We start from the raw sequence: 27,224 nt of genomic DNA, 5'->3' as shown, positions 1-27,224 counted from the left end.
ACTCAGGTATTTTCTGTAATGTATTAAATATATATATAATATATATATTATTAGAGCCACTATTCAGACCTGCTAGAGAACATTTCTTTATAATTTATCTATACTTGTCACTTTCTGTAGAAATGTGGTCTTTTTGGTCTATTCTTTCCCAATCATTTAGAACTGACATAGGATGAATTCTACCCCCTGATTTTTCTACTGTGCCCTTGGTAAAAAATTCTGAATTCAAATCTATTGCTTGTGTTTTATATGAGATGAACTATTCTACATGTTTCCTCTTTCCCTTTTCTTTTAAAGGTTTTAAGCAGAATATGAAGTATACATATTTTAGGGAATATAATAATTTTTTCAGATATAGTTAGAAAGTCCTTTCTATATGAAAATAGTGCCTGTTTTCTCTTTCTAGCTTCAGAATAGTGCACACAATGATTCCATAGTGGTTGATAGTTAAATTTAGATCCAGTATTTATTTTTTTAATTCAAATTGCTCTCTTTGGGAGGGGCAGAGCAAGGTTTGTGTATTTCTGCAGGCCAAAAAATGTCCTCACAGTATGGAGATATGAAAACAAAGACCATCACCAGAGGCAGAATGTTTAACCGAGATGAATGGATGAGCAGAATAGTCAGCAACTAGGCTTTTTGAGAACTGAAAAGAAAACAGTGTGTTTGGAGAGAGGGTGGGAGGAAAGAGTTCCCCCTTTGCTTCTTTCTTTCATGGAAGAAGAAATACATGAAATGATAAGAATATATTTTTAAAATTGTAAAAATAGAAAATCTACAGGCAGCAGATAATGTAATACATGGTCATACAGTTGAATGCACAGAATACTATAAGGGTTGAGAGAAAAAAGGGAGAATTCCAAAAGGTACCATACTCAAAGTGTTAAAGAAATCATATTATCACATTATGCTGATCATTTAGGACTCAGACTTGTGTTAAAATAAAACAAATTACTTGTCCATGTCATTCTGACCACTTGGGTCCAGGAAAAGTAATTTATATCACGTGGAGTAGCTTCTCTTTGGAATTTTGTTGAGGTTCCTAAAAGTCCTTGTCAAGACTTGTCACATTCTTGGTTCAAAGCAGTGGTCTATGATGTTACATCAAGCTATCAGTTTCCCTTGATGCTTTCTTCCTTTGCAGTATTTTCTTACTCCTACAATATTTTATGTAATCACCATAATGATAAATTGTCACCTACACCCGGCTTTGCTATCTGAATTATGAAAAAGGTAACTATCCCTAATAACATTCTCTCATATTTATTTTAAATGCAAAATCTTTCCAAACTCTTTTTAATTAAATGGTGCAGAATTAAGTGAAATGAAACAAAGATCCTGATATTTCTCTGCCTTTTATATAAAAAAGTCTATACAATTAAACTTTGCTTTTTACAGAATTAGATTTGTTAGGGTGATTTAGATGAACTTCCAGTACTAATGTCATCATCCTTAGGCTTTAGGTTCCAGACCAGGCATTGGCTCTACTCTTAGTTGTTTTTACGTTCCCAGTAGAGGGCTGCTTAACCAAGGTCAGTATTTATTCTGTGTGGTTACAAGTACTCTCTTGTAGTAGCATATGGTATGGGATTACCAGCATATACTTACGGCAAAAAGAGATGGAAATAATAGAGAAATTTCAGAGGAAATTTGAGAGAACTAAGCCTCAAAAGACCAGAAAGCAGATCCTGGGTAGGGGTGGGAGCTGGCAGTAGGAGTTCATGGCACTTTGCGCCTCTGCTGCACCACACGGCTCAGTGCCTTTCTGCATGTGCTTTGTGATCTGTGGGGTACCCCACGTTTAGGGATAGAAGCCGATCAATATATATGCTTGATATCAGAAATCTAAGAGATGAGACTGTAAGGCATTTACATCACCGTTCCTACAAATCTCATTGGGAGGAAATCTTCAACACTCTAGACTTTCCCTGGCATCCCTCACCTTGATCTCTGTTTCCACAACACTCTTTTCAGGGCACCCTTGACCTCTGCGTTCCTCAGGCTGTAGATCAGGGGGTTCAGCATCGGGTTGAAAAGGCTGTAAAACAGGGAAAGGACCTTCTGCTGCTCCTCAGGATGGCGGGACTTGGGGGCCATGTACATGACAATGGCGCTGCCAAAGAAGAGTCCCACCACGCAGAGGTGGGAGGAGCAGGTGGAGAAGGCCTTTCTGCGGCCCTCCCCAGACTGGATCCTCAGGATGGCCGCCAGGATGTGTGAGTAGGAGACCAGCACCAGGCAGAGCGGCCCCACCAGGATGAACACGCAGGCTGCAAAGATGACCACCTGGTTGAGCCAGGTGTCAGCACAGGCCAGCCTGAGGACAGCCAGGATTTCACAGAAGAAGTGGTTGATTTCATGGGGCCCACAGAAGGGAAGCCTCAGGATGAGAACCACATGGACCAGAGCCAGGAGGGAGCCACACGTCCGGGAAGTGACAGCCAGGACTGTGCGCACTCCCCATCTCATGATGGCAGAATATTGCAGAGGGTGGCAGATAGCCACGTACCGATCATAGGACATCATTACCAAGATGAGACACTCGGTGTGAGCAAAAGCCGTGTATAAAAAGGTCTGCATTATGCATGGGACAAAGGAGATTGTTTTTCTCTCGTTCAGAAGGTCTGTCAGCATCTTGGGGACATTGTTGGAAGCATACGAAATATCAATGATGGCCAGGTGTGAGAGAAAGAAGTACATGGGGGTGTGCAGTCTGGAGTCCAGCCAGATGAGCCCCAGGATGGCCCCGTTTCCCAGCAGAGTGAAGACGTAGAACAGGGAGAAAAGCCCAGAGAGGAGCATCTGGATCCTTAGGCTGAGCGGAAATCCCAGGAGACTGAATTCTGTGACCCATGTCTGATTTTCTGTCATGCCCTTGTGACAGTACCTGTGTTGGACTCTGCTGTGGCAATGAGCTATGTGCTGAGGAGCAAATGCAGATCCGGATTAGTCAGTTAACAGAAGGAGGGGTTTATGGTGCACACAGGGTGTGCTGACTCAGTCAGCAAGTTTTTTCAGAGCCATTATGCCAAATCCTTTAATCCAGGGTAAAGCAGAAGATAAATTTGGTTCAGAGAACTAGAGTAAATGCAGACAGGGTGACGTATACTATATCCAGTCCCAAATAATTTTACTTAACTTGGATTGCAAGACCCACAGTTTTACTATCAGAAGGGCAGCCACAGAGTAAGTTGTTTTTCAGAATGGCTAGCCATTTTATTTTAGAGTAAGGATCACAGCCATGTTCTTATGTGTTTTACTTTCTAATTTATTTAGTTTGCATATTTTCCCCCACTTTCTCTTCCATATTTGGTTTTCTCTTATTTTGGTTTCCTCTTAATTTGTGCAGAGTGCATTGCACATGCAGGTGCTCCAGTAAATGATTAGAGAAAACACATAAAAGCATGAATTAGGAAATGAGGTTTACAAATGCAATTTCAAAGAGGTTTGCTTCCCTGTGTTTACTAGTTTTAGGGAAAATAAAGCTTGCATTAAATGTTTTACTTCCTGAAGCAACTCAGGAAAATCTGGCTGTTTCCCTTTGCATGCAAGCCAAGAAAGAGTGCCATCACTAATCCAGCAAGCATTCACTGAAGTCATTTCTGATATATGGCCAGGGCAAGTGGTTATCTATGTGAAGAGTTAACAGGATAATATTCTGACTCCTGCCTTCACCCCACCCCTTGCAGGCCTGCTTCCCTGGTTCTTAGTAGGTGCTGTTGCTGGCACAATGCCCACTACACTTGTTGGATGAATTGATGGATGGATGGATGGATGGATGGATGGATGGATGGATGGATGGATGGACGAACGAATGAAAGGCATTACATTAAGAATAACATTCAAAGAGCATATCCTAGATTTCAATCAAGTCTTCAGACTCTTCTTAAATTTTCTCTGCTTGTCATTCCCCCAACCACATAGCCACAGGGGCTATAGAAAGGGAAAACCAGGACGTTTCATAGAAGTACACAAATGTTAAATGATCAATGCGTCATTCTCAATGTGCAGCTTATGACTCCACCTCTGCAAATGCTAACTCTACCTTAAGCCCAGGAAACTGTCTGCCAATAAATTATCTCTGTATCTCCCATTCAATGTACTGATTTCTGGAGCCCTGCCTTCCTCCAGACCCTAGCTTCTCTAAACTACCAGACTTTGCAAAAGACCCTTTACTCACTGTGATATCAGGCCTGGTCTTGTCTCAGAAATATATTTACAGAAATTGTGCAGAGATCACAGGAGCTTTTGAAGGCCAGAGCTGAGGATCTTGCTCCCACCAGCAGCCTCTGAGAGAAGGAATTTCCAGATGCAGGTGTTGTCTGTCTTAGCATAGGATGATGCAGACTGCAGCCTGCTTTCTGGGAACACCAGCAGTATAGGTTTTATGGTGGGGTCATCTCCACTCAAGCCTTCACAGATTGTCCCTGAGGACAAGGTAGAGTCCCTAAGGGAAACACGATACACAGCAGTCAGACTCTGTGTCTACCGGAAGAAACAAAAGTTGTTTATCCTCCTGTCTCCATTTCTCTGGGCCCTGGAGATGGGCATTCAGAAAAAAAAAAGCTGGCAGGTGATGGCTTAATAACCAGCTGGATCTCTACACATAAAACTCTTGTAGCAACAAGAGCATGCATTCTCCAGGGGCCACATTGCAAATTACACCCCCTAAGTATTTGGATTGTGATAAGTTCGTGGATCTCAGTCTTGCCCTGGATGGATTAAATGGAGCTTGAGGAGGCAGAGCATCATGCTTCTGTCATAAATGCTTGAAAATCTCCTTCTTAGTTAATTCTAACTTGGTATTGATAGATTAGAAAAAAAAAATACTTCTATCAACCCTCCCACACTGTGGTGAGAAAGAGTCTAAGGCCTTTCCACATAGTTCCTGAGATTTGATATAGGGTGTAGGAAATAAGAGAAGCCAGAGAAGCCAGAGTAAGGCTGGCCTTGAAGAGGTGTCATGGTAGAAGCCCTGTTGTTTCAAGGACAGAAATGTGTAACTCACACCTTCACCTTTACTATGATATACTCCTGAAGTTCAACAAAACTTTTGGTATAATGATGCCTCAGGTGTAGGGGCTGTGTTTATATTCACACAATAAAGCATAGACAGAGGATGCCTTGAAAATGTTTCTGATTATCCCTTTTATGTGTACGTCCCTTATGTGTATATGTATTATGTATATATCTACGTGTGTGTGTGTGTTTGCTGGTTGGGCAACATTTTAGAGAGAAACATCCAAATCTCATTTGTCAGAACACACTGGGTTCTTTACTCCAGAGAGATGTAGGTTGTTAATGTGTGAGCTAACAGGGGAGACTCGGAAATATGCCTATGATTTTGGCTCACAGACTATAAAGATTTCAAAGCAGGTGTATTTCTATGGACAGAATAAAGAAGCTCAATGAATATTTTTCCCCAAATCTCTGGAAGAATGACAAGAAAAGTTTAGTAACTATGTACAGTGGTTAGAAAAAACAGCTGAAGCACTTAACAAAAATAAAATAAGCTTACTAACTACCTAAAACTGGAGAACTAAATAAAATATTGCCAAGATGCTTTTCAATTATTCATATATTATCTACATATGGATGTTTTATATCCACAATTATCCATGTGTAGATACTGAATAATTAATCATTCATTTATTAATTCGCTCATTCAATTTACATTTATTGAGAATCTGCTCTGTGTGGGAATCATCCTAGACACTGGAAAAGCAAACATTAGTAAGATACTGTCTCCATCTTCCAAGAGTTTACAGTCTGCCTACAAGTGAGCCATGCAAATAAGCAGTGTAGGACCTGGGATACACGTGTGCACAATATACTGCAGGCAGCAAGGAAAAGTGGGGTAGATCCTTCTGAAAGTGGATAGGGAAAGGCTTTGATGTGGATGGAAAGTTTAGACACTCTTCAGGAAGACATGCCAGGCTGGACCTTACCTATTCAATTATGCCTGTAGTGACATCTGAGTCTGGAGATGTCAAAGATTATAAGTTATTTTCCCATTGGTACTGGAGGAATCAGGTCCAATATGGGAAGGCTTTGACTTTGCATGGAGGAGTTAAGAGATTTCAGTGAAAATTGTAAAACTGTGTAAAAATAATAAAGAAGTAACCACAAGAAAAAAAGATACACTAGGCTGCACCTTAAGGTATGAGGAGGGCATAGCAATAAAACCAATAATAACAATACTGGGAAAGAGGTTCAAAAATGAGCTTCTATTGGACTTCATTGGAAATAAAGAGTAGAACAATTTGACTAAGATATGTTATTACAAAGATTAATGTTTGGTTAATGTGGAGGATTGTTTAAAAGAATGAGATTGGATACTGTAAGCCCAAACTATCTGTAGAGTCTGCATTTTCAAGTGGCAGTGAGTACCTGAATTGAGATGGTAGCCATGGAGACAGGCTGGAGGGAATGAGTATGGAACATGTGAAGGAAATATAATTATCAGCATTCAGTGACTTGGTGTGTGGTGAGGAAGCCAAACAGAGCTGGGGTGCTCCCCAGGTTTCTGGTTTGTGTGGCTGTATATAAAGTGTTTTCATTCAATTATATGAGGAATAACTAAGGAAGATATTATTTAAAAGCAAAGGTTAAAAAGAGAATATAATTTTGAACATGATGGATATTTAGGTGGCTTGGTCCAATAAAGAATTAACTAAATAGTTTTGGAGTTTATTAGAGACATCCGGGTCAAAGTACAGATTTAACAGATAGTTAAAGTCATGATAGTGGATAAGAGTATTCAAGGAGAGCAAAGCAGTTTTGGTGAGAAAAAAAGAGAAGGTCAAGAACAGTATCTTAAGAATAACCAATATTTTAGAGATGGACAGAGAAAGATAAATCTCCAAAAGAGAACAAAAAGAAAGATCAGAGAGATAGGTGGGAAACTAAAAAAATAAAAATAAAGAAAATCAACAAGCTATGCTCTATGTTATCCCAGGAGGCAAATTAAGGTATTCATTTTAATCATATCAATAATGCTAACTCTATTTTTTAGAAACAAGAATATTTTTCCGTAAAAAGCTACACTTAAGTTAATACTTATAGTAAACATAAAATAAAATCAAAGTTACTAACAGAAAGCCATTGCTATCCTTCAAGAAAAATATAGCAGCTTTTTAGCATAATTTCCCAATTTCATGGACCCTTACAAGGGGTACAAGGCTGTTAATCAGAAATATAATACAAATCTGCAGCAACTTCATTGTGAAAATTAAAAGTAATTGTTATTCTATAAATGAAATGAGGGCTCAACTGAAAGAATGTCATTCCAAGGACAGAGATGGCAGATGACCAAAGATTTCCGAAGTGAGGCTCATTGATAATTCACAGAGGCAGAAATCCACTGTGTTCAAAAGAGCTTTTAACAGTACCTTGGGAGCACATCTTATACTCTGGCAACCCACAAACATTATTCTTAATTCCACAACACATTCAGAAAGGCAGATGATTGGGAGACTAATGGGATTTCACACCTTTTTGTTTCTTCTCCAATTGTAGGACAAAAGTCAACACAATCTCTCATGTTTCCTGGCACCACAGTATGGACCTAAAGACGAATAACACCTTCAAATGCAGAAAGAAGAGTATTAGATATTGAGTGCATTAGTAAATACAATTCACACAGACAAATTTTATGTCTGTTAATTTCTTGTTTTCTTTTTAATTTTATTATTATTATACTTTAAGTTTTAGGGTACATGTGCACAATGTGCAGGTTTGTTACATATGTATACATGTGCCATGTTGGTGTGCTGCACCCATTAACTCATCATTTAGTATTAGGTGTATCTCCTAATGCTATCCCTCCCCCCTCCCCCCACCCCACAACAGTCCCCGGTGTGTGATGTTCCCCTTCCTGTGTCCATGTGTTCTCATTGTTCAATTCCCACCTATGAGTGAGAACATGTGGTGTTTGGTTTTTTGTCCTTGCGATAGTTTGCTGAGAATGATGGTTTCCAGCTTCATCCATGTCTCTACAAAGGACATGAACTCATCATTTTTTATGGCTGCATAGTATTCCATGATGTATATGTGCCACATTTTCTTAATCCAGTCTATCGTTGTTGGACATTTGGGTTGGTTCCAAGTCTTTGCTATTGTGAATAGTGCCACAATAAACATACATGTGCATGTGTCTTTATAGCAGCATTACTGGGTACATACCCAAAGGATTATAAATTTCTTGTTTTTTTTGAAAACCACTCAATTATCAACCTTTGCCTCTAAACTGCTAAGCATTTGGTTGACACCATAGATAATGAAGAAATGTTTCTGAAAGCATGGCCCATGCACTACCAGCATAAAAAGAGTACTTTACCCTTTATGAGACATCAAAATGTACCTTGTAAATGCTAAAGCTCAGCGTAAAGGTAAGGTGCTACTTAAGAAGCTTTTAGGCATGCAAAGAATCTTAAAGACCATTTTATCCACAGATGTCATTTTAAAGATAACTCTGAAGCTAGAGAAGATATGACTTCATTAAGACTAAGGGCAGATTTCAGATGAGAACCCAAGCATCTTGAAGCTAGTGTATTCAAAATGGAATGCTTAATTTCCTTTTCCTTGTCTTACCAATCATGATAAGGTGCATCACTGCCACCTGCAGGTTACTCAAATGAAAAATTGAGTCATTCTTGATTCTTCTCACTCTTCAAAGTTGAAGTCTGTTAACCTGCTCTTTAATGCCACCACCACAATCTACAGTCTCCTGGGGTGCATGGATAAAAAAAGAGAGAGAGTTGACCTTCATATTTATCATTTATGTATTTCATACTATTCCCAAATTGAATAATGTAAGCAGATACAGATTCACTATACAAAATAAAATTTTATTGTATAACCTTAAATTTGGGTCCCATTCTGGACCACACAGCCTGTAGTGTACTATACATAATGTTTTATTATTTACATAATTATCTTATATGGAACAGAAATAAATGGAATTTTTTGTCTTAAAATCATTAATTGGTTAAATAAGAACAGTTGATCTGTGCCTTTCTTAACCTCTGTGAGGTTTCATTCTGGGCAAACTTGACAAAATCCACTAAACTAATAGAAGTATCCTATTATTATTTTAAAATGCAAAGTATAGTATATATAGTATAATCTATACAAGTATATGGTATATGTAGTATAGTATACACTAGTATATAGTATATGTAGTATAGTATATACTAGTATATAGTATATGTAGTACGGTATATACTAGTATATAGTATATGTAGTACAGTATATACTAGTATATAGTATATGTAGTACAGTATATACTAGTATATAGTATATATCTCTCCTGCTTAAAAATCTTCAGTGTCCTCTCTTTCAGCAATGTAAAATCCAAATTCCCTTTGAATGCTTTAAAAGCGCTAAACGATCTGGCCCTCCCTGCTTCTGAAATCATAACTCTGGTTGTTCTCATCTTTGATCAGTGTGTCATTGCCACACCGAACCTAAGACAAATTCTAGGTCACATCAACCTATTTCCAGCATCAGTGTTTTTACATATGCTGGTCCCTGTGTCAAGAGTTATCATTTTAATTAGCTCTTATCCCTTCCTCCCCCAACCACATTGCTATTGTCTAGCAGAGCGGCACATATAGTAAAGTAGAATTCGTGTGTCTTTTCATTATTTGCTTCTTTGGCTCTTCTACTAGAAGGGAAGTTCATTATGGGCAAGGACTATGTCTGCTTGTCCATTATACTGAAGTCCCACTAGCTTGTCACAGTAGTTAGATGCTCAATTGACTTGCTGAATAAATAAGTGAAAAAATAAGTGATGCTTAGTTTTATTTCATAGTGACTAATTGAAAAACATCAAGATCATTATATGTTAGTCACTTTCTTTATGTTTTCATGAAATACACACTTTTATTTAAAAATCTTGTTTTTATGGCCTTAGAAAAGCAGACTGTGCTCATATCTTTTTGCTCATGAATTGCCACTGCTATTAAAATGACTTGCAAGAAACTCAGTTGCAGAGCTTCTTCCCCTGCCTACTTTCTGTCCTGTTTCTTTCTCCTGATCTCCCTTTGACTTCTTTCTTCTCCATCATCTTCTCCCATCTCCCTTGTTTTCTTTGCATTCTTGCCTTCTCACCTCCCTCTCTTACTTTTATCTTTAACCTTTCCTCATTGTCGCTTTTCTTCCGTATATTCTCTTGGGTCCTGTCTCCACAGCAGTGTATCTTCTGTCTTCTGAATGTAAATTGTTTCCAGATTTAATTGAGATCATAATTTAATGAAGAATCTCAAACAAGGGATTTGAGGTAACGTGATAACAAATAGCAAAAACAAACGAATGACCCTCACCCAGAATATCAACAACAAAAAACTTATCAGCAGCCTCAGATCCCAAAGCTCCTCTGTTAACTAATGCTGTGTACAGATGTCCTCTACCTCCCCCGCTGACCTATCCCTAGGAAGGCACAAATGTGAGACCATGCGTAGGCTACGTTAGGCAGAAATCCCACTGCCTCAGTGATTCCTTCTCTCACAGGTAGCCTGATTTTTCATTTCAAGAAAAATATAATTTTAATTTGTCCTTCCCTCTTTCTTGACGAATAGCTTATAGATTAATCTTTAATAACATAATTAACCAATAGATATTTTGCAAAAGTCTACTGCTGAATTCCTCACATTTATACCAACGTTCCACATTGAATGTTGGCTGGGCATAAGCCATGTACCCGTATCCAGGAGGGCTCATTTGTGACCCAATGTTATTGTGGGATAGCAGCCACCACTCCCAAAGCTTTTTAATTTTTAATTTGTTTCATGTTTTCAAGCCTGGATCCATTATTATCATGGAAAGTAGCAATATAAATGTCTTTTCTGTTCTCAACAACCTGCATAACTATATAAAAATCTGAAATGCCTGTATATTAATAAAAGATTATTGATTTATCATTGATCAAGAGAATAAGAAGAGTTTCATATTTTAATAACTAGAATGGGCATAAGTCAAAGAGAATTCAAGAGTGCCTGCAAACTAGAGTTCAAAGCAAGTTTTTTCTTCAGTTTTCTAGATTGATATCTGGGTGCAAATCATAAGATTTAATGATTACTGATATGGAAAGGACCCACGTACAGAATCTTCAATATCCCCAAGGGCTCCAGGCCATAAGATATCTCCTCTTCGTCACTCAGATGAGTTTAGAGGTTTGAGATTTGGTGTATCTTGCTCAGTTCTCAGTATTTGAACAACTACAGAGGAGTTGGAATTATCCATTACCGTGAATTACTTATCAGTCAGTCTCCCTTTGAATTCACTTGAAATAAATACAAATTATCTAACTTAAATTTGTATATTCTTCTTACATGTATTCTTTATATGTTTAGTTGTTAACTGTATCTGAAAGGCTTGAATTGAGTACACATTTATCTCTAGAAACACAACACCCATCTTCTAAGCTTTTCTAGTAACCATAATTGAAACATTGGTTCTATTATTGATATGTGGCAGGAACCTTGTATATATGCTCTCATGCAGCATACCCAAAACGAAATGACTTTATATGAATAAGAAAATAAAAAATCCAAGAGCTTAAGTAACCTTAAATCCACGTCGAATTCCATGCTCTTAACCACTGCCCTATTCCATGTCTATTGTGTTGCCTTTGGGTAGCGTTAGGAGGCACATTAGTGTCACATGGAAAGATGGTCTTGCTGTCTGATTGAGTTTCACTGGCCTTAGTGCTTCTCATGCAGAACAACTTTTAAAATGCTTTTGTCTTTCTTTTATTTTAAAATACCACCCGTGCTCATGGTAGAAGAAAATGAAATTCACCCATCAGGCTACACCTCAGAGGTAAATTTGTTGACATTTGGTGGTTTCTTTTTCCCAATTTTCATATATTTTTAGCTTAATAGACCTCACATTATACATAAAATTTCTGATGCTGTTTGCCACTTACCATGATAATCTAGGCAATCTATCAATCAATATAATTTTAACTGATGATTATCTGTGTGGCTTTGGACAAGATAGCTAACATCTCCAAATTGTTTTTCCATCTGTAAATTGGGTATAAAGTAATATTGCAGAGTTCTCATTAGAGCTAAGTAGAAAAATAAAGAGGTAATTATTATAATATTATAAAGTTATTCTTTAAAAAGATTGATTCAATTAATTTTTCAATTTTTAACTAATTTTTTTAAAATTTCATTTTATTTTAAGTTCTGGGATACACATGCAGGACACGCAGTTTTGTTATATAGGTAAATGTATGCCATAGTGGTTTGCTGCAACTATCAACCCATCACCTAGCTATTAAGCCCTGCATGCATGAGCTATTTATCCTGATGTACTCCATCCCAGCTAATTTTTTAAACAACTCCCTGCTTTCATGTTTCTCTCGGTGTGCCTGCATATAATTTCTAAACTGTCTTCAGCAATTTGATAGTTTAAAACTATAACTTTCTAATTTGGATATGTCTGATTACTAGGAAAGTTGAATGTAACATTATTGTATTATTGGCCATTTGCATTTCCTATCTTATGAGCTGTCAGTTTCTGTCCTTTCCTTATTTAACTCACGACTCTACCCAGAGTGCCTGGCTCAGGACCTGGCCAATGGAAAGCACTCAATAAATGCTTGTTGAATGAATGAATGAAAGAAGTAGTTAATATCAGCAAGCCGTGCATATAACAATATTTGTTATTAATTTACATGCGTTTTTTATTCATTAGAGTTATGGATTCTGTGTTTTTGTCCGCTACAAATATTTTTCCATTTAATGTTTGGGTTTTTATACGGAGAAACTGTAATTCTTTTAGATTTTTCATTGATTTTAAATTTTACAAATTCATCCAATGGATTATATGATTATTAATTCCTTTGTTTTCAAATAGAAATAGGTTAAGAATATCTCATTGTAATTAGAATTAGAGAAATGAGTTTATGTTTAGGTGGAAAATTCAAGCATGATACAAGTCATTGGCATTGAAAGAATTTTGAAAAGTTCCAAACTCCCTCGCATTATTTTAAGTTGACATCTAAAAAATTTACTATAAGTTTAATAGTTTCAAAGGATGATTTTAAGAATAAAATTTCTTCTCTTTGTCATAATATTGTGTAATTTTTACAAATAATTTATTTTAAAATAATTTTACAAAAAGTTGCAAATATACTACTGGCAGTTACTGTATCTCCCTAATTCAGATTCCTATATTTCCTTCTCTTGTCTGATTGCTCTAGCTAGGACCTTCAGTATTACATCAAATAACAGTGGTGAAAGAGGGCATCCTTGTTGTGTTCCAGATTTTAATGGAAGGGCTTTCAGTTTTTCCCCATTTGTTGTGATACTAGCTGTGGGTCTGTCATAGATGGCTTTCATTATGTTGAGGTATGTTCCTTCTATCACCAGTTTTTTTAGGGTTTTTATCATGAAGGGATGTTGAATTTTATCAAATGTATTTTCAGCATCAACTGAAATAGTCATATGGTTTTTGTCCTTCATTCTGTTGATATGATGTATTCCACTGATTGATTTTTGTGTGTTGAACCATCCTTGCATCACAGGGATAAATCCCACTGGTCATGACGAATGATCTTTCTAACATATTGTTAATTTATAAAATGAGAAGGAAGACAACGTACCTGAGTGTGAAAGACTGAGAGGCAGGGAGCATCATGGGGCATACTCTCCTCCCTGGGTCTTCACATTGGTTATTGATTTCTCTGAGTTCAGTCCCAAGCCTCACTGTCTTCTGCTCTGTCTGAGATTTTGCAATCTAAGCCTTATCTTCAATTTTTCCATAGAATAACCTCTAGGCTTCTGCCTAGGGCACGTTTTTGCCTAACCGAGTTGGGGTGGTAAGGAGATCAGAGGATTCAGCTGCTGTAATAATAGACTTTCAGCTTACACCCATGTTTTCACCGTTTTTGTATTGTCATTCTCAACTATTGTTAGTCTGAAGTTCCCTGGGGACCCTTGAAAGGAATGTGTTGTGCTTCTAAGTAGTTTCTCTTTTGAGTGCTTGTTAGCTGGTTAGGGTTGGTTACTGCTCCCCCTTGTGCCTTTCTGTATTAAAAAAGAAATCTGCAACTTCTCTGGTCTGCTTCTGTCTTCCCTGTAATTCCATATTTTTCTGTGGATTATACCTTTGCTTTTTTGCCATTTTAGTGGTAGCTGGGGAGGAAAAAGAGATAAACATGTATGATAAATGTTCTCTGCTTTAAGAGACCACTTATAATCACCTGAAATTGTATATTTCTGTTAAATAATTCTTCACTCTAAGAACTTTCTCTCTAAAATCTCTGACCATCTGATCACCCTATATAAATTAAATTGAATTTATCTAAACAAAATTGCCTAACATATCCAGGAAACTTTTTTGACTATTAGTAGCTTGCTGGCTTATTTTTTTCCAGGAAGTATTTTATAAGTGTCAGTATTGTTTACCTTTAAATAATGATCTGAAGCCTCTTTATAAAATTCCATCAGATATATCTTGGCAATACCTTTACTGACTGGACTGTTTACATTAAATCGAATCCACCCTGGCTTCTTTTTTCAATTACCTTAATCTCAATGCTGCTGAGATGTCAGATAGATGGTAAGTGTAAAAACCAATGTGAATGAAAGCTCAAAAGAATTGGTTACTTCAGGCCGGGCGTGGTGGCTCATGCCTGTAATCCCAGCACTTTGGGAGGCCGAGGTGGGTGGATCACAAGGTCAGGAGATGGAGACCATCCTGGCTAACACAGTGAAACCCCGTCTCTACTAAAAAATACAAAAAATTAGCCGGGCGTGGTGGCGGGCGCCTGTAGTCCCAGCTACTCGGGAGGCTGAGGCAGGAGAATGGCGTGATCCCGGGAGGCGGAGCTTGCAGTGAGCCAAGATAGTGCCACTGCACTCCAGCCTGGGTGACAGAGCGAGACTCCGTCTCAGAAAAAAAAAAAAAAAAAAAAGAATTGGTTACTTCAGCAATAAATGTCAGTCTATTTCATAACTTGGCCATATAGATCTAAACTTATTTCTCCAAAGTAGTTTCAATTAAATGTTTTTCATCACAAATTGAGTAATTGGTTCAATTGAATGTCCAAACTGGCCTGTATGTGGATAAGCACATTTCCTGGGAGTGAGGGATCATTTGGCACATCCATCAGGTTAATTAAAGACCAGAGGTAGCCTGAGTCTGGGGTTGGGGTTGGTAAGAGTATAGATATGCTTTTCATATCGATATTGAGGGTCTGATCTATAGTACACCTCCTCTAGTTGCTAGTCAACAAGACAGAGCTGAAAGGCCCAAAGTCTAGACTCAAATATGAAACTAATGCGAGACATATTAAGGCCTTCTGAAGTACTCTCCATCACTTCCTCCCTCCCTCAGTGGCTGTGAATGAATCTAGAGAGATTCTAAGTTGAAAGGAATGTGCACTTCTGAGCCTTCCCAGGGAAATCATCTTCTGGGTCTCAGAAGTTTCCGTGCCTTGCTCCCTGGGAGCTCCTGCCGTCTCAGTGCAGGAAGAACCAATGGCCCAGGAGCCATGTGGAGAATTCATTAAAAAGACACAGCTGGAAAGTTGCCTCAGGCATCTTGGCAAAGATGAAAAAAAACTTTATAATTGATCTCATAGGAATAGAAACTATTTTAGGTTTTACAAAGTAAGTGTCAGAAAAAAATATCCTTATGGGGTTCATTAAAACTTTGCCACAATTAATTACAGCAGCAGCACTCTTCAGGCAACTGCTCCAGAGACCACAGGCATTTGGGCTTTGGGAACAAGTCCTGGTTACACAGCTGTGGGGCACCAGCATTGGTGTTTAAGTGGAGTGAGGAGACACTCTCTTTGGAGACTGGAGATCCAAACATCTTATTAATAGATTGAGTTTTTTTCTAATTCACGCATGTAGACAAAAATAATAGACCAAATATCCTACAATATTCTAGGCACAGTGCTAAGTCCTTTAGAGGCAGTTTTACCAATCCTCAAAAAAATATTTAAAAGTGAACATTTATTACCTCCCTGTTCATAAAATAAGAGACAAGTTCAACGAAGCTAAAGAACTCATCCAAGGTCATATAAGTGACAGCCCCAGAAATTAAAACTCATTCCAAATCCTTTTCCACTTTTCTGCTGATGGAGAGTTTAGCATGAAGGCTCACATGCCATTTCTAGACCTACACATAGTCCCTAGTTCAACCATCCAAACGAATGCCTTGAATATTCTTTCCCTGGAAACAGCAAGGAAGACAAAAACAGGGCAACATTAACTGAAGACATAATAATAAAGGATATGAGTTAGAACTTCTTCAAGTTAATACTGTTCTGATTTTAACATATGCTGCTAGCTTATATCTTTCCCAGTTGTTTTTAACCCCAAGTCTAAACACCCCCTTGACACACACTCAATTCAGGCATCTTTATTGAAATGCTAGTATGAGAGAATCTTTCTTGATAGATACTAAATTGATGGCAACGTATTCAACTCTTTCAGTTCTTCTGTAAGCTTTAACTAAAGTCCATGGCATGGGAATGCTTGAAGTTAATAAACTACAATGTTTGTCTAGGTCCTCCAAGAAGCAAATGCCAAGATAGACTAGATGTCCAAAAGATTTGTTGTAAAAACATCATGAGAAAAAATGAGCAGGAATCCAGAGAAGTTTGGAAGAGCCATTGAATGCAGCTCTGATTCTTGTGAAAGAGAAATAAAAGGAAGTGAGCAAAGCAAATGAAACACCAACGGTCATAGCAGGAAAACAATGACACAAGTTATGCCATTTGAGAAAAGTTTAATAAAAGGACTATTTACAAAGGTATGAGAGGAATATGGGAAAACCACAAGAAAGGGTGCAAGATACCAGGATAGTGCAGGATTCTGAGCTTGTAATAAAACTCCTATACAACCTCTAGGCCTAAATGAGAAGAGGGGATGGCTGTTATTATAACCTGCAGACAAGGACGACTATGTGGAAGGGTTGGCTAAACAGGAACTTGAATCAGAGTCATTTGGTTCAGTCCATACTGACCCTGCAGAAGTGAATAAATTCTTGACCTCACACTTCTCCCTCTTTCCTGTTTCTCTTGCCTTTGCTTCCAATAAGCCAGACTCAGGAAGCCAGAGGGCTGCAGAGCCCTGGTTTTTACAGATCAGTCTTACAGGGCGGAGAGCAGGGTAGAGAAAGATGGAGGGTGGATATGTTGAAAAGAATGCCAACTGATAAATGTAAAAAGAATTGAAAGAATTATAAAATTACTACCTTAGAGCCAACTTAATAATTTATTCAAGCAATCGGTGGATGCTAAAATAATTGGCTGAAAATATCTTAGGAGATAGGATTTTTACCAGAAACAGATCCCGATCCAGACCCCAAGAGAGAGTTCTTGGATCTCATGCAAGAAAGAATTCAGGAAAAGTCCGTAAAATGAAAGCAAGTTTATTAGGACGGCAAAGGAATAAAGAATGGCTACTCCTTAGACAAAGCTGCCCCGAGGGCTGCTGGTTGCCCATTTTTGTGTTTCTTTCTTAATTATATTCTAAACAAGGGGTGGATCATTCATGCCTCCCCTTTTTAGACCAAATAGGGTAACTTTCTGACGTTGCTATGGCGTTTGTAAACTGTCATGGTGCTGGTGGGAGGGTAGTAGTGAGGACGACCAGAGGTGGTTGCCATCTTGGTTTTGGTGGGTTTTAGCCTGTTAATTTACTGCAACCTGTTTTATCAGCAAGGTCTTTATGACCTGTATCTTATGCTGACCTTCTGTCTTATCCTGTGACTAAGAATGCCTTCACCTCCTGGGAATGCAGCCCAGTAGTTCTCAGCCTTATTTTACACAGCCCCTATTCAAGGTGGAGTTGCTCTGGTTTAAACACCTCTGACAGGATGTTCAGGTAGTCTCCGAGATTCATGCTGTAGAGTACTTATGAATTTCCAAGGGAGAAGATACCCCTTACAATGAAGAAATATGGTGGAAAACACTTAAACAAATCACCAAATAGCATTATCAATAATGGGGCACACTGACATCATATGTCTCCTGATGTGATGCACTGAGAAGCATACAACATGTCTGTGTAGAATTACTTCCAAAAAAACTTTATTTGAATCTGGATATGAGGATTCCAAATTTCAGGTCCTTCTACAAAGCAAGTAGACTGGACTCTTCAAAGAATCCCAATGATATGAAAGACAAAGAGTAAGAGAATGGTTTGAGATAACATTAGACTAAACAGGTAAGAAACTAAATGCACTGAAACAATCTTTGATTAGATCCTGAATTGAATAACAAAATAGAAACCCAAAGAGGCATTTTTAGATAATGTTATCATATTAATGTTAAACTCATGAGTGTGATAATGATATTGTATTTAATATTTGTTCTTTGAAAATACTTGCTAAATTATTCTGTGGTATACAGGAGTGTGTGTGTGTGTGTTTGTGTGTGTGCATGTATGTGTACATATATTCTATTAAGATTTACTCACAATGTCTAAAACGTACTTTTAAGTGATTCGGCATATATATAATATATATATATCCACGGATGTATTTATATCTTATATCTACATCTACATCTGTATCAAGAGGAAGCAATATAGATGGATGATAAATATATAGAAAATGTCAAAATATTAACAATTAAGAATTAGTTAATGTAGAAGGAGATATGGGTGTTCATTATATTATTCTATTCAAAATTCTATATATTTAAAATTTTCACAGTAGAAATTAGGAAAAAACAAAAAATCGAATTAATCTACTCATAATAAAACTTCCATCAAACTAGGAATAAGCAGCAACCCCTTCACATGGTGAAAGTGAAAGACTTAATAATTTCCCATTAAGAATGACCTTGGGGCTTGCTAGCAATCTTTGTTAAGCCCACAACAGTCTTTAATCTGGGGTTATTCTTATTACCACCATTGAATCCAACTATTGATGCCATTGTTTATTGCTGCTTTCCAAGGACAATTCAATGGTCATATGTTAAGAGGTGTTTCACTCTAGCTGATGGGAACATGAAGTCTTCCTGGCCTGGTGCGAGCTCTGAGAATAACTGTTCTCTGTTTGTTTCTGATGGTTTTTCCCCAGCCACATTTGTTTTCTTACAGAGATGTGCTGATCAGTATTCAGCCACAGATTTGAGAGAACTCTCTGAAGATATCTGGAGTTCTCTCTCTCTTTCTCTGTCAAAGTTCTCTCTCTCTCTCTCTCTCTGTCTCTCTCTATCTCTAACTCGATCTCTCTGAGATGTCTTTCTCCTCTGGTACCTTGCCATGTTAATACTAATCAGCTGAGCATTTCAGAAGTTTGAACTGTTTCTCCTGAACTTCATGAGACCACAGGGTGAGGTCTCTCTACCTCTCTCTATGCAGTAAGCTAAAGCAATTATTGAATTTGGCTTGGAATGTTTCTTGGAAGATCATCCAGGGACCTGGCTTGGATCAGAAAGTAGAAGAGATGGACTAAATATGCAGCCATGCCACAAGTGTCATTTGCATGAAAAGGATTATCTTTGTAGGAAAGGCTAAAAGGAGATATTCTGTATTGTTAAAAACAACAACAACAAAACCCGAAGTTGCACACTCTCCCTGGCTGTGAGAAAGTAAAGCTCAAACACACTGAAAACCCTGCATCATAAGGAAATGTTCTGTTGGTTTTGGCTCTTCCATTATACAAATCCCTGGAAACATGCTTGTCTGGGGAATAAAGTCATCTGCTTTAAAAATAAAGAAAACCAGAATAATGTAATTCTTGTTATTTACGGGGGTTATGTTCTATACAATCACCATGAACACTGAATTAACAAAACCTCAGCTATTGCTCCCAGGGGAAATAAATACAGGGTTACAGTCCTGCAAACCTTTGGTAGCAGCATTTCATCAACTTAAATACAATTTGCATTCACATTATATGAGTTCCTTTGCCAATATCCTTGTAAAACAAGCTGGTTTCATCAGTGTTGAAAAACAACTCGTTCACGTAATCCTTTTTCTGTATAACACTTAGCCTTTATTTTAAAAATTCTTCTCCAGCTTTCTGACCTGCAGAACCTATCTTTCCTGCAAGTTTCACATTTTCCATGCTGTATTTCCTTAGGTAACATGTGACCCAGCCAGCACTAGCTGAGAAGGGTTTAACATTTTCTTGATCTTAGATAATATGATCATAAATTCCTTTGGCTTTCAGCCTCACAATTGTGCTGCCCACTGTGGTTTTGCTGTTGTGACTGTTATTGGTTTTCTTTTTATTAGTTGTTATTTTATGCATGCACACAGTCACTCATCTCTGCCATAGCTTCATAGCACACTATAGTTGCTACTTTAGCGCTTTCTTGAGTACTCTCACATACAGATTGGTAAATTTTCTCTTTATTTTTTTCTGGAAGTACTGTATTGTTGATTTGTTAACATTAAATCGGTACCAAAGGTTATTTAACACATTTATTTTCTCTGTAAAGTCACATTACAGCTTTCTTGTGCTTAGGAACACTGTACAACACTTTAATATTACACTTGGAGAGGCTGAGGCAGGAGAATGGCGTGAACCCAGGAGGCGGAGCTTGCAGTGAGCCAACATTGCACCACTGCACTCCAGCCTGGGCGACAGAGCGAGACTCCGTCTCAAAAAAAAAAAAAAAAAATTACACTTGAGGGCCATTTTAAACAGTAAAATTACCAACAAAAAGCACAAGAACATGGAAAATGTGGCAGCGGGGTAGCCCGCAGAAAGAACACTAGTTTACAGTCTGAGAGCTGAACCAAGAAGACAGAGCGTTGTCCTGTTTGATCTCAGCCGGAAACATGCACATCTGGGGACTCAAATGTTTGCCATACTGGACATGTCCTTGAATAACCTCAAAAGTAGCCTGAGTATTGATTTGGGGCTACAAACACATTTTAGCAAGTAGGCATATTTACAAACATGGAATCTGTAAATAATGAGAATATCTGTATCTACAAAATATTCTACAAGGAAAAAACTGGAAAATTCAATGGCTGATTAAAAAAATTCACAAGAGAAGTTTGTTTTACAATACAGATGAAGTGGTAGGCAAACAGTTCTGAAAGGAAGCCATTTTCTTTACAAAATAAGAAGAGCTTTCAGAGACTCAAGAATTTGCAGAGACTCATAAATACTGAAATATCTTGATGTAGTAGAAATAAATACCAACATGGCACACGTATACATATGTAACTAACCTGCACGTTGTGCACATGTACACTAAAACTTAAAGTATAATAAAAAAAGAAATAAAGTATGATCACATAAAGTTTAAAGTAGAAATGAAATTTTATACAGAAATACTTCAGAAATAAAGTTGAAATTGGAACAGTTATAAGGAGAATAGAGACACTGCTGGAAACACACAAAGGAATATTGAGCATATAAATAATAAAAGCAAGTATACCCAAATTGAAATAGAGAATTAAAATGAATTAGCAATGCTTTTGGAGAAAGATCTTGATCAGAATTGGGAAATGTGAAAGCTGCCGATACCAGGATGAAGTAACTAGTCAAACACACACAAATCGGGGTCAGGAGAGCATGAAGGAAAGGAACTCATGCATACTTGTCTGAGATACACACACACACACACACACACACAGTCTAAAGGACTTTAAAAAATAACCCCACAAGTAATTCTTGCATGTTTCTCACATACACACATATTTTTATGATAAGGTTTATCACTAAGCATTCTTTAGGATTGCAGCAATTCCGATAAGATGTTCCCTTAACACTCGCCCAGTAATAGCACCTCCACCAATGAACCAATATCTCCGGCTTCGAGCCAACAGATCCAATGAACTCTGTTTCTGAGCAGTTTATGTAAACTTCAACAATTGGCAATAAAAGTTTTCCTTTACTCTTCCCTCACTGTATTTGCCATAGTACATCCCAGATTATAATTCTCTTTATTTACTCCCAAATACATTTGTTTTGTTGGGAGATAATCTTCTCTGGTGTCTTTTTTTCTTAGATTGACAGCAGGAACATGAAAAATGTGGAAGGTAGGTGTAAGAGTGCTGATATGTTCATTTTCTAGAAAATTTAAGTCATAAAGTAAAAGTAGTTTAAGTTATAATTCAAGAATATTCTTCTGAAGTAAAAATTAGACATGAATCTAGAAATTGAAAAGGCAAACTATGTCCTTGGGAAATTGACACCAAATGGAAGTATAATGATACATCCTAGTAATGTTACTAAATTTAAAATAGAAAGAGAGAATCGGCCGGGCGCGGTGGCTCACGCTTGTAATCCCAGCACTTTGGGAGGCCGAGGCAGGCGGATCACGAGGTCAGGAGATCGAGACCACGGTGAAACCCCGTCTCTACTAAAAATACAAAAAAATTAGCCGGGCGTGGTGGCGGGCGCCTGTAGTCCCAGCTACTCGGAGAGGCTGAGGCAGGAGAATGGCGTGAACCAGGGAGGCGGAGCTTGCAGTGAGTCGAGATCGCGCCACTGCACTCCAGCCTGGGTGATAGAGCGAGACTCCGTCTAAAAAAAAAAAAAAAAAAAAAAAGAAAGAGAGAATCATGTGGTTAGCTAGGCAAAAGTAAAGCTACTTATAGAGTCAGTCTAGACTTGTACATTTTCATAGCAATACCCAATTGCATAGCTAAAGTTGGTGAAGCAAAATTCACAAAAATCCTCCAGGAGAGAAAGTATCACCCAAGTTTTATACCCAGCCAAATGTTTGTACAAATGAAAATACACAAATAGTATAGAACATAACAGAAACCAAGGAATATCAGTCCCAGAAAATCAGTGACAGAAGTGGCAGTGAGCATTGAATCTTTTTATTTGTAAGACTGTGATGAAAGTAAATATGAGGACTTAGCTGGCCGGGCAGAATGCAAATGCCAAAAACATGACTTGAAAATATAGAAATAAATACAAATGACAAAAAATGGAAGAAAAGAAGATAGGAGACTGTGTAATGCTGACTTCCTCATCTTTAATATCTGAGAACAAAAGTATTTCACTTAAATCTGGCAAATCAGGTAAAACAGATACAAGTACATTTAATTGATAAGAATAAATACTAAGAATGGTAATATGCCCAACTAAAATCAGATGAGAGAGGAGAGACAGGAAGGCAGAATAAAGAGTACATAGACAAATTCCATTATTGTCCATAACAGGTAATTACCTTCATGTGGGAAGTAATTAATTCAATGAAAGAAACAGAAGATTAAGGATATTGCACAAAATTACAGATCTAAAACATAACCTCCAGAATGAAACTTAAATCTTAAGTTTAGAATGATCTTAAATCTTCAATGTTAGAATGACACAAAAAATAAAACATACAACATAGTTTTTTAAAAGCTACAAATCCACCAAGCTTAACATAAAATCCAATGTTCTATCCTAAAATAAACATTTCAGTTATAACGTAAATAGACAAATTCATTTATTAAAATAACTTAGAGTTTGGATATAAATAACAAAGTTCAATTTTACTCTGTTCACAAGAAACAGAGTTAAAGCAAAGAGATTTACAATATTTAAAAAGGAAGTATGAGTAGTGGCATACTTTTTCTTTTTTTCTGTTTCTGTTTTTTGAAGTACTATATTGTTGATTTGTTAACATTGAACTCATGGTGTACCAAAGGTTATTTAACACCTATATTTTCTCTGTAAAAGCACATTACAGCTTTCTTGTACTTAGGGACACTATACAATACTTTAGTATTACACTTTTAAACAGTAAAATTATGAATTGTAATCTTAATATCAGAGTAAAGCATGAATTGCAATCTTAATATCAGACAAAAAAGTTAACAAGTCATATAAGAGCATGTAATAAGACCAAATAATATAATTAACACAGCAGATATTATAGTTATAACAACATAAACTTCAAATGAAATAAAGTCAACCTTTATAAAGCAAAATCTAGAAGTGACTTAAGAAGAAATAGGAACATAGAACTGGCAGGAGTGAGGAATTCAACTTTTTTTCACTCTGTATCAGATTATGGGAAAAAAATAAAACATAGAGGTCTAAATAGCATAATTAACAAAATAGATATAATTAATACTTCATAGTCTCTGAAACCTGAAAACAGACAATGAACCTTCTTCTTTTTTTTTTTTTTTTTTTTTTTGAGACGAAGTTTCGCTCTTTTTGCCCAGGCTGGAGCACAATGGCGTGATCTTGGTTCACTGCAACCTCCGCCTCCTGGGTTCAAGCAATTCTCCTGCTTCAGCCTCCTGAGTAGCTGGGATTACAGGCGACTGCCACCACGCCAGGCTAATTTTTGTATATTCAGTAGAGACGGGGTTTCACCAAGTTGACCAGCCTGGTGTTGAACTTCTGACCCCAGGTGATCCACCCGCCTCGGCCTCCGAAAGTGCTGGGATTATAGGCATGAGCCACCGCGCCCGGCTGAACCTTCTTTTTAAATGCCAATAGAGAACTCATAAGGAAAGAGAAAGAAAGAAAAGAAAGAAAAAAGGAAGGAAGGAAGGGCCACATATCAAGCCTAAAATAAACCTAATTTCCAAAAGTAAAATGAATACCTGCATTATTTTCTAAACACAACTCAAAAAAATCAAATTACTAATAAAATAAGAAAATTAAATTTCCAAAATTTAACAAAACATGAAATACTATCTGAAACAAGCTTTGTAACAGTGCTTACTGATGCAACAAACTTGACCATGTTCTTGAATAAGGCTGAACATCATAAATATGCCAATTTCCCCTAAGCAATTTAATAATTATAATGCAAACCCAGTGAAAGTCGCAACCGGATTTGTTTTAACTGTAGACAGGATGATGCTGAAATCATATGGAAAAGAAAAAAGAATGAACAGCAGGATACTTCTATAAGAGAAGAGTCATGAGGAAGCCTGGTCTTTTGTATTTTCAAACGTTATAAAATCAGAGTGATTTGAAGTCTGTTACTGGTGCATGGTTAGAGAGACACGTCGATGGATCAGAATAAAAAGATTTTAAGTAAAGCCCATATTTTCAATATATATTGAATTATAAAACACATAATTTTCAATATATATTGAAATTTTGTTTGTGATGATTATGACATCACAAATCAGTAAGGCGAAGTTTGATTACCCAATAAATATACCGAAACCAATAAATGTGCTAGAAAAATAATAATATTGGATTTATGGCTTTCCCTTTACACTGTGTCTCCCAGGAGTCAAGATCCATTCCCAAGACATGGGCAAGCGAGAAAAACTTCTTCACTATATACTCCTCAGAATGTTAAACCATGTCAATGTATAACTTTTAAAGAAAAATTAAATGCAAAAATCTTCTTTGTTTATTCAGTTTTGAAAAATGTATTTTTCTGATTATACAAAAAACATATGTTATAAAAATGTGAGGAATACAGAACATATCAAAAGTAACCAAGACAAAGTAAAGCACAGTCCCAATAATGCCAAAAAAGCAATAAGCGGCAGTTATTACACTTCTTTTTACGTTTTTATTTCATTTATTCGTTTTATTCCACACTTAAGTCGCATGTAATACCTAATAAAGTTGAATGATTTAGTCAGAATCCTTTTTCAGCTGGACTTCATGCCACAATTTCATTCTAACTTTTCACCTGCGTCTTTGACCTTAAGTGTCTTTGTCATCAGAGCTACTTTATGAATCATCCAACACAATTTTCCAAAGCACATCATTTTCACTTCCCTTTAAGTTATTTGAAATATAACACCTTTTGAATCAATGTGTGATCCTTTAGTGGAAATCTTATTTCAAGGCAGAAGTACTCTTTCATAAACCATTAAGATATTTGCCTTTTAAAAAATTATTGATATATAGTTATAATTTGAAACTGTAATTGCTGCTGCTTTAAGAACTTGAATTACCAATTCCAAGCTTTGTGCCTTTGAATTACAAAAGTCCTTCATTACACTGTCCCAATTTAGTGATTAGAGTTTGTGATTTATTCTTTATCTTCTCATACCAAATTGATTTACTCATACCCATTTCACTTAAATTCGTTAATTCCTTCTTACTTTCTCATCTTACTCTTTTTCTCTTTGTTTCTTGAATATCTCCTTTTTCTCTCCTTTCCATTGCATTAAATATTCCTTCCTTGCTTCTCTAGCTATCCAAATCCTACACAGCTTTCAAGATTTAACACAAATTACACTTCTTCTAAAACTGCATTTTTATTCACTGCACTTTTAGCATGTTTTTCTTATTCTTCTGAGTTCTTATAGAAATTTGTGTTCATTTTATTAGCAGTTTTTTACTCATATTGAATAATTCAAATATTTTATCATCACATTTTACTTATTAATATCTTATGTCTCCATGTTGGTGGTAAACACAATTCTTTGCATTTCACCTAACAGTTTATTTCACATAATAGGTGCTCAGCCTTACCTAAATCTTGAGAAAATTCTTGAAGTTTCTAAATCTCAGTTTACTCCTTTGAATAATAGAGAATATTGGACCAGGTGAATGTTCAAGGCCTGTCTCAATACTAACTCTCCAATGCCGATTTAATTCTTGAACACTATTCACATTTCCCACTAGATGGTACTAACACCAAACAAAGACTATTAGAGAAAATTGATAATATTTTTCCCCAGAAGGTCACTGTACTATTTTATTTGTCCTGGACTAATTATTTATCATGTACATAAGACAAAATACACATATTATTTTCTGATACTATACAACAGTCTACTGTTGGTATAGCTGAACATAAACTAATAGCTACAGCATGAGATGCATTATTATGTTTCAAGAAAATTGATAATATTTTTAAGTGAGTGGCAGAGATGAATAATCAGGACAGGTAGCCTGTTATGTACAACAGTTATAATTGGAAAAATACATTAGAGACATATACATTCAACCGTGATACCATCAAACCAATCAAGGAAGTAAACATATCTTATTACCTCGAAAAATGTACTTGTATTCTTTTGAGTGTATGCTTTTTTTGTAAGACCACTTAACATGAGATCTGTCCTTTTAACATATTTTAAAGTGCACAATATTGTATTGTTTACAGCAGATCTCTATGTCATATTCATCTTGCGTAACTGAAACTTTATGCCCATGTGTTACGGTTCTCCAAAGAGACAGAACCAATAGGATATGTGTGAGGATAGATAGATAGATAGGTGATAGATAGATAGATAGATGATATAGATAGATAGATGATAGATAGATAGATAGATAGATGATAGATAGATAGATAGATAGATAATTTGAGAGGGGATTTGTTAGGAGAATTGGCTCACACAATTGTGGAG

At 36.8% G+C, this 27,224-nt stretch overlaps 1 protein-coding gene across 1 annotated transcript; it reads right to left on the bottom strand.

Moving 5' to 3' along the window:
* Positions 1-1,038: 1,038 nt before the first annotated feature.
* Positions 1,039-4,400, bottom strand: LOC129485147 (olfactory receptor 2A5). Its single transcript, XM_055284370.2, has 3 exons — positions 4,181-4,400; positions 1,943-2,922; positions 1,039-1,157 (listed from the first exon to the last, which is right to left on the bottom strand). The coding sequence occupies exons 2-3, from the start codon at positions 2,869-2,871 to the stop codon at positions 1,100-1,102; spliced, it is 987 nt and encodes a 328-aa protein (XP_055140345.1). The 5' UTR covers positions 2,872-2,922; positions 4,181-4,400; the 3' UTR covers positions 1,039-1,099.
* Between the last annotated feature and the right edge of the window lie 22,824 nt (positions 4,401-27,224).

This window comes from Symphalangus syndactylus, chromosome 6 (genome assembly GCF_028878055.3).
Source record: "Symphalangus syndactylus isolate Jambi chromosome 6, NHGRI_mSymSyn1-v2.1_pri, whole genome shotgun sequence".
Classification (NCBI taxonomy): Eukaryota; Metazoa; Chordata; class Mammalia; order Primates; family Hylobatidae; genus Symphalangus; species Symphalangus syndactylus.
The sequence above is the reverse complement of the archived record's forward strand: the minus strand, read 5'-3'. Positions and strand labels throughout refer to the sequence as shown.

Bases quoted from the DNA above. Each gene is read 5' to 3' on its own strand.
- LOC129485147 (XM_055284370.2), bottom strand. From the start codon at position 2,871: ATGACAGAAAATCAGACATGGGTCACAGAATTCAGTCTCCTGGGATTT. The intron at 1,158-1,942 runs GTGAGGGATGCC...AAAATATTGTAG, and splicing joins TTGTGGAAACAGAGATCAAG to GAGTAAGAAAATACTGCAAA.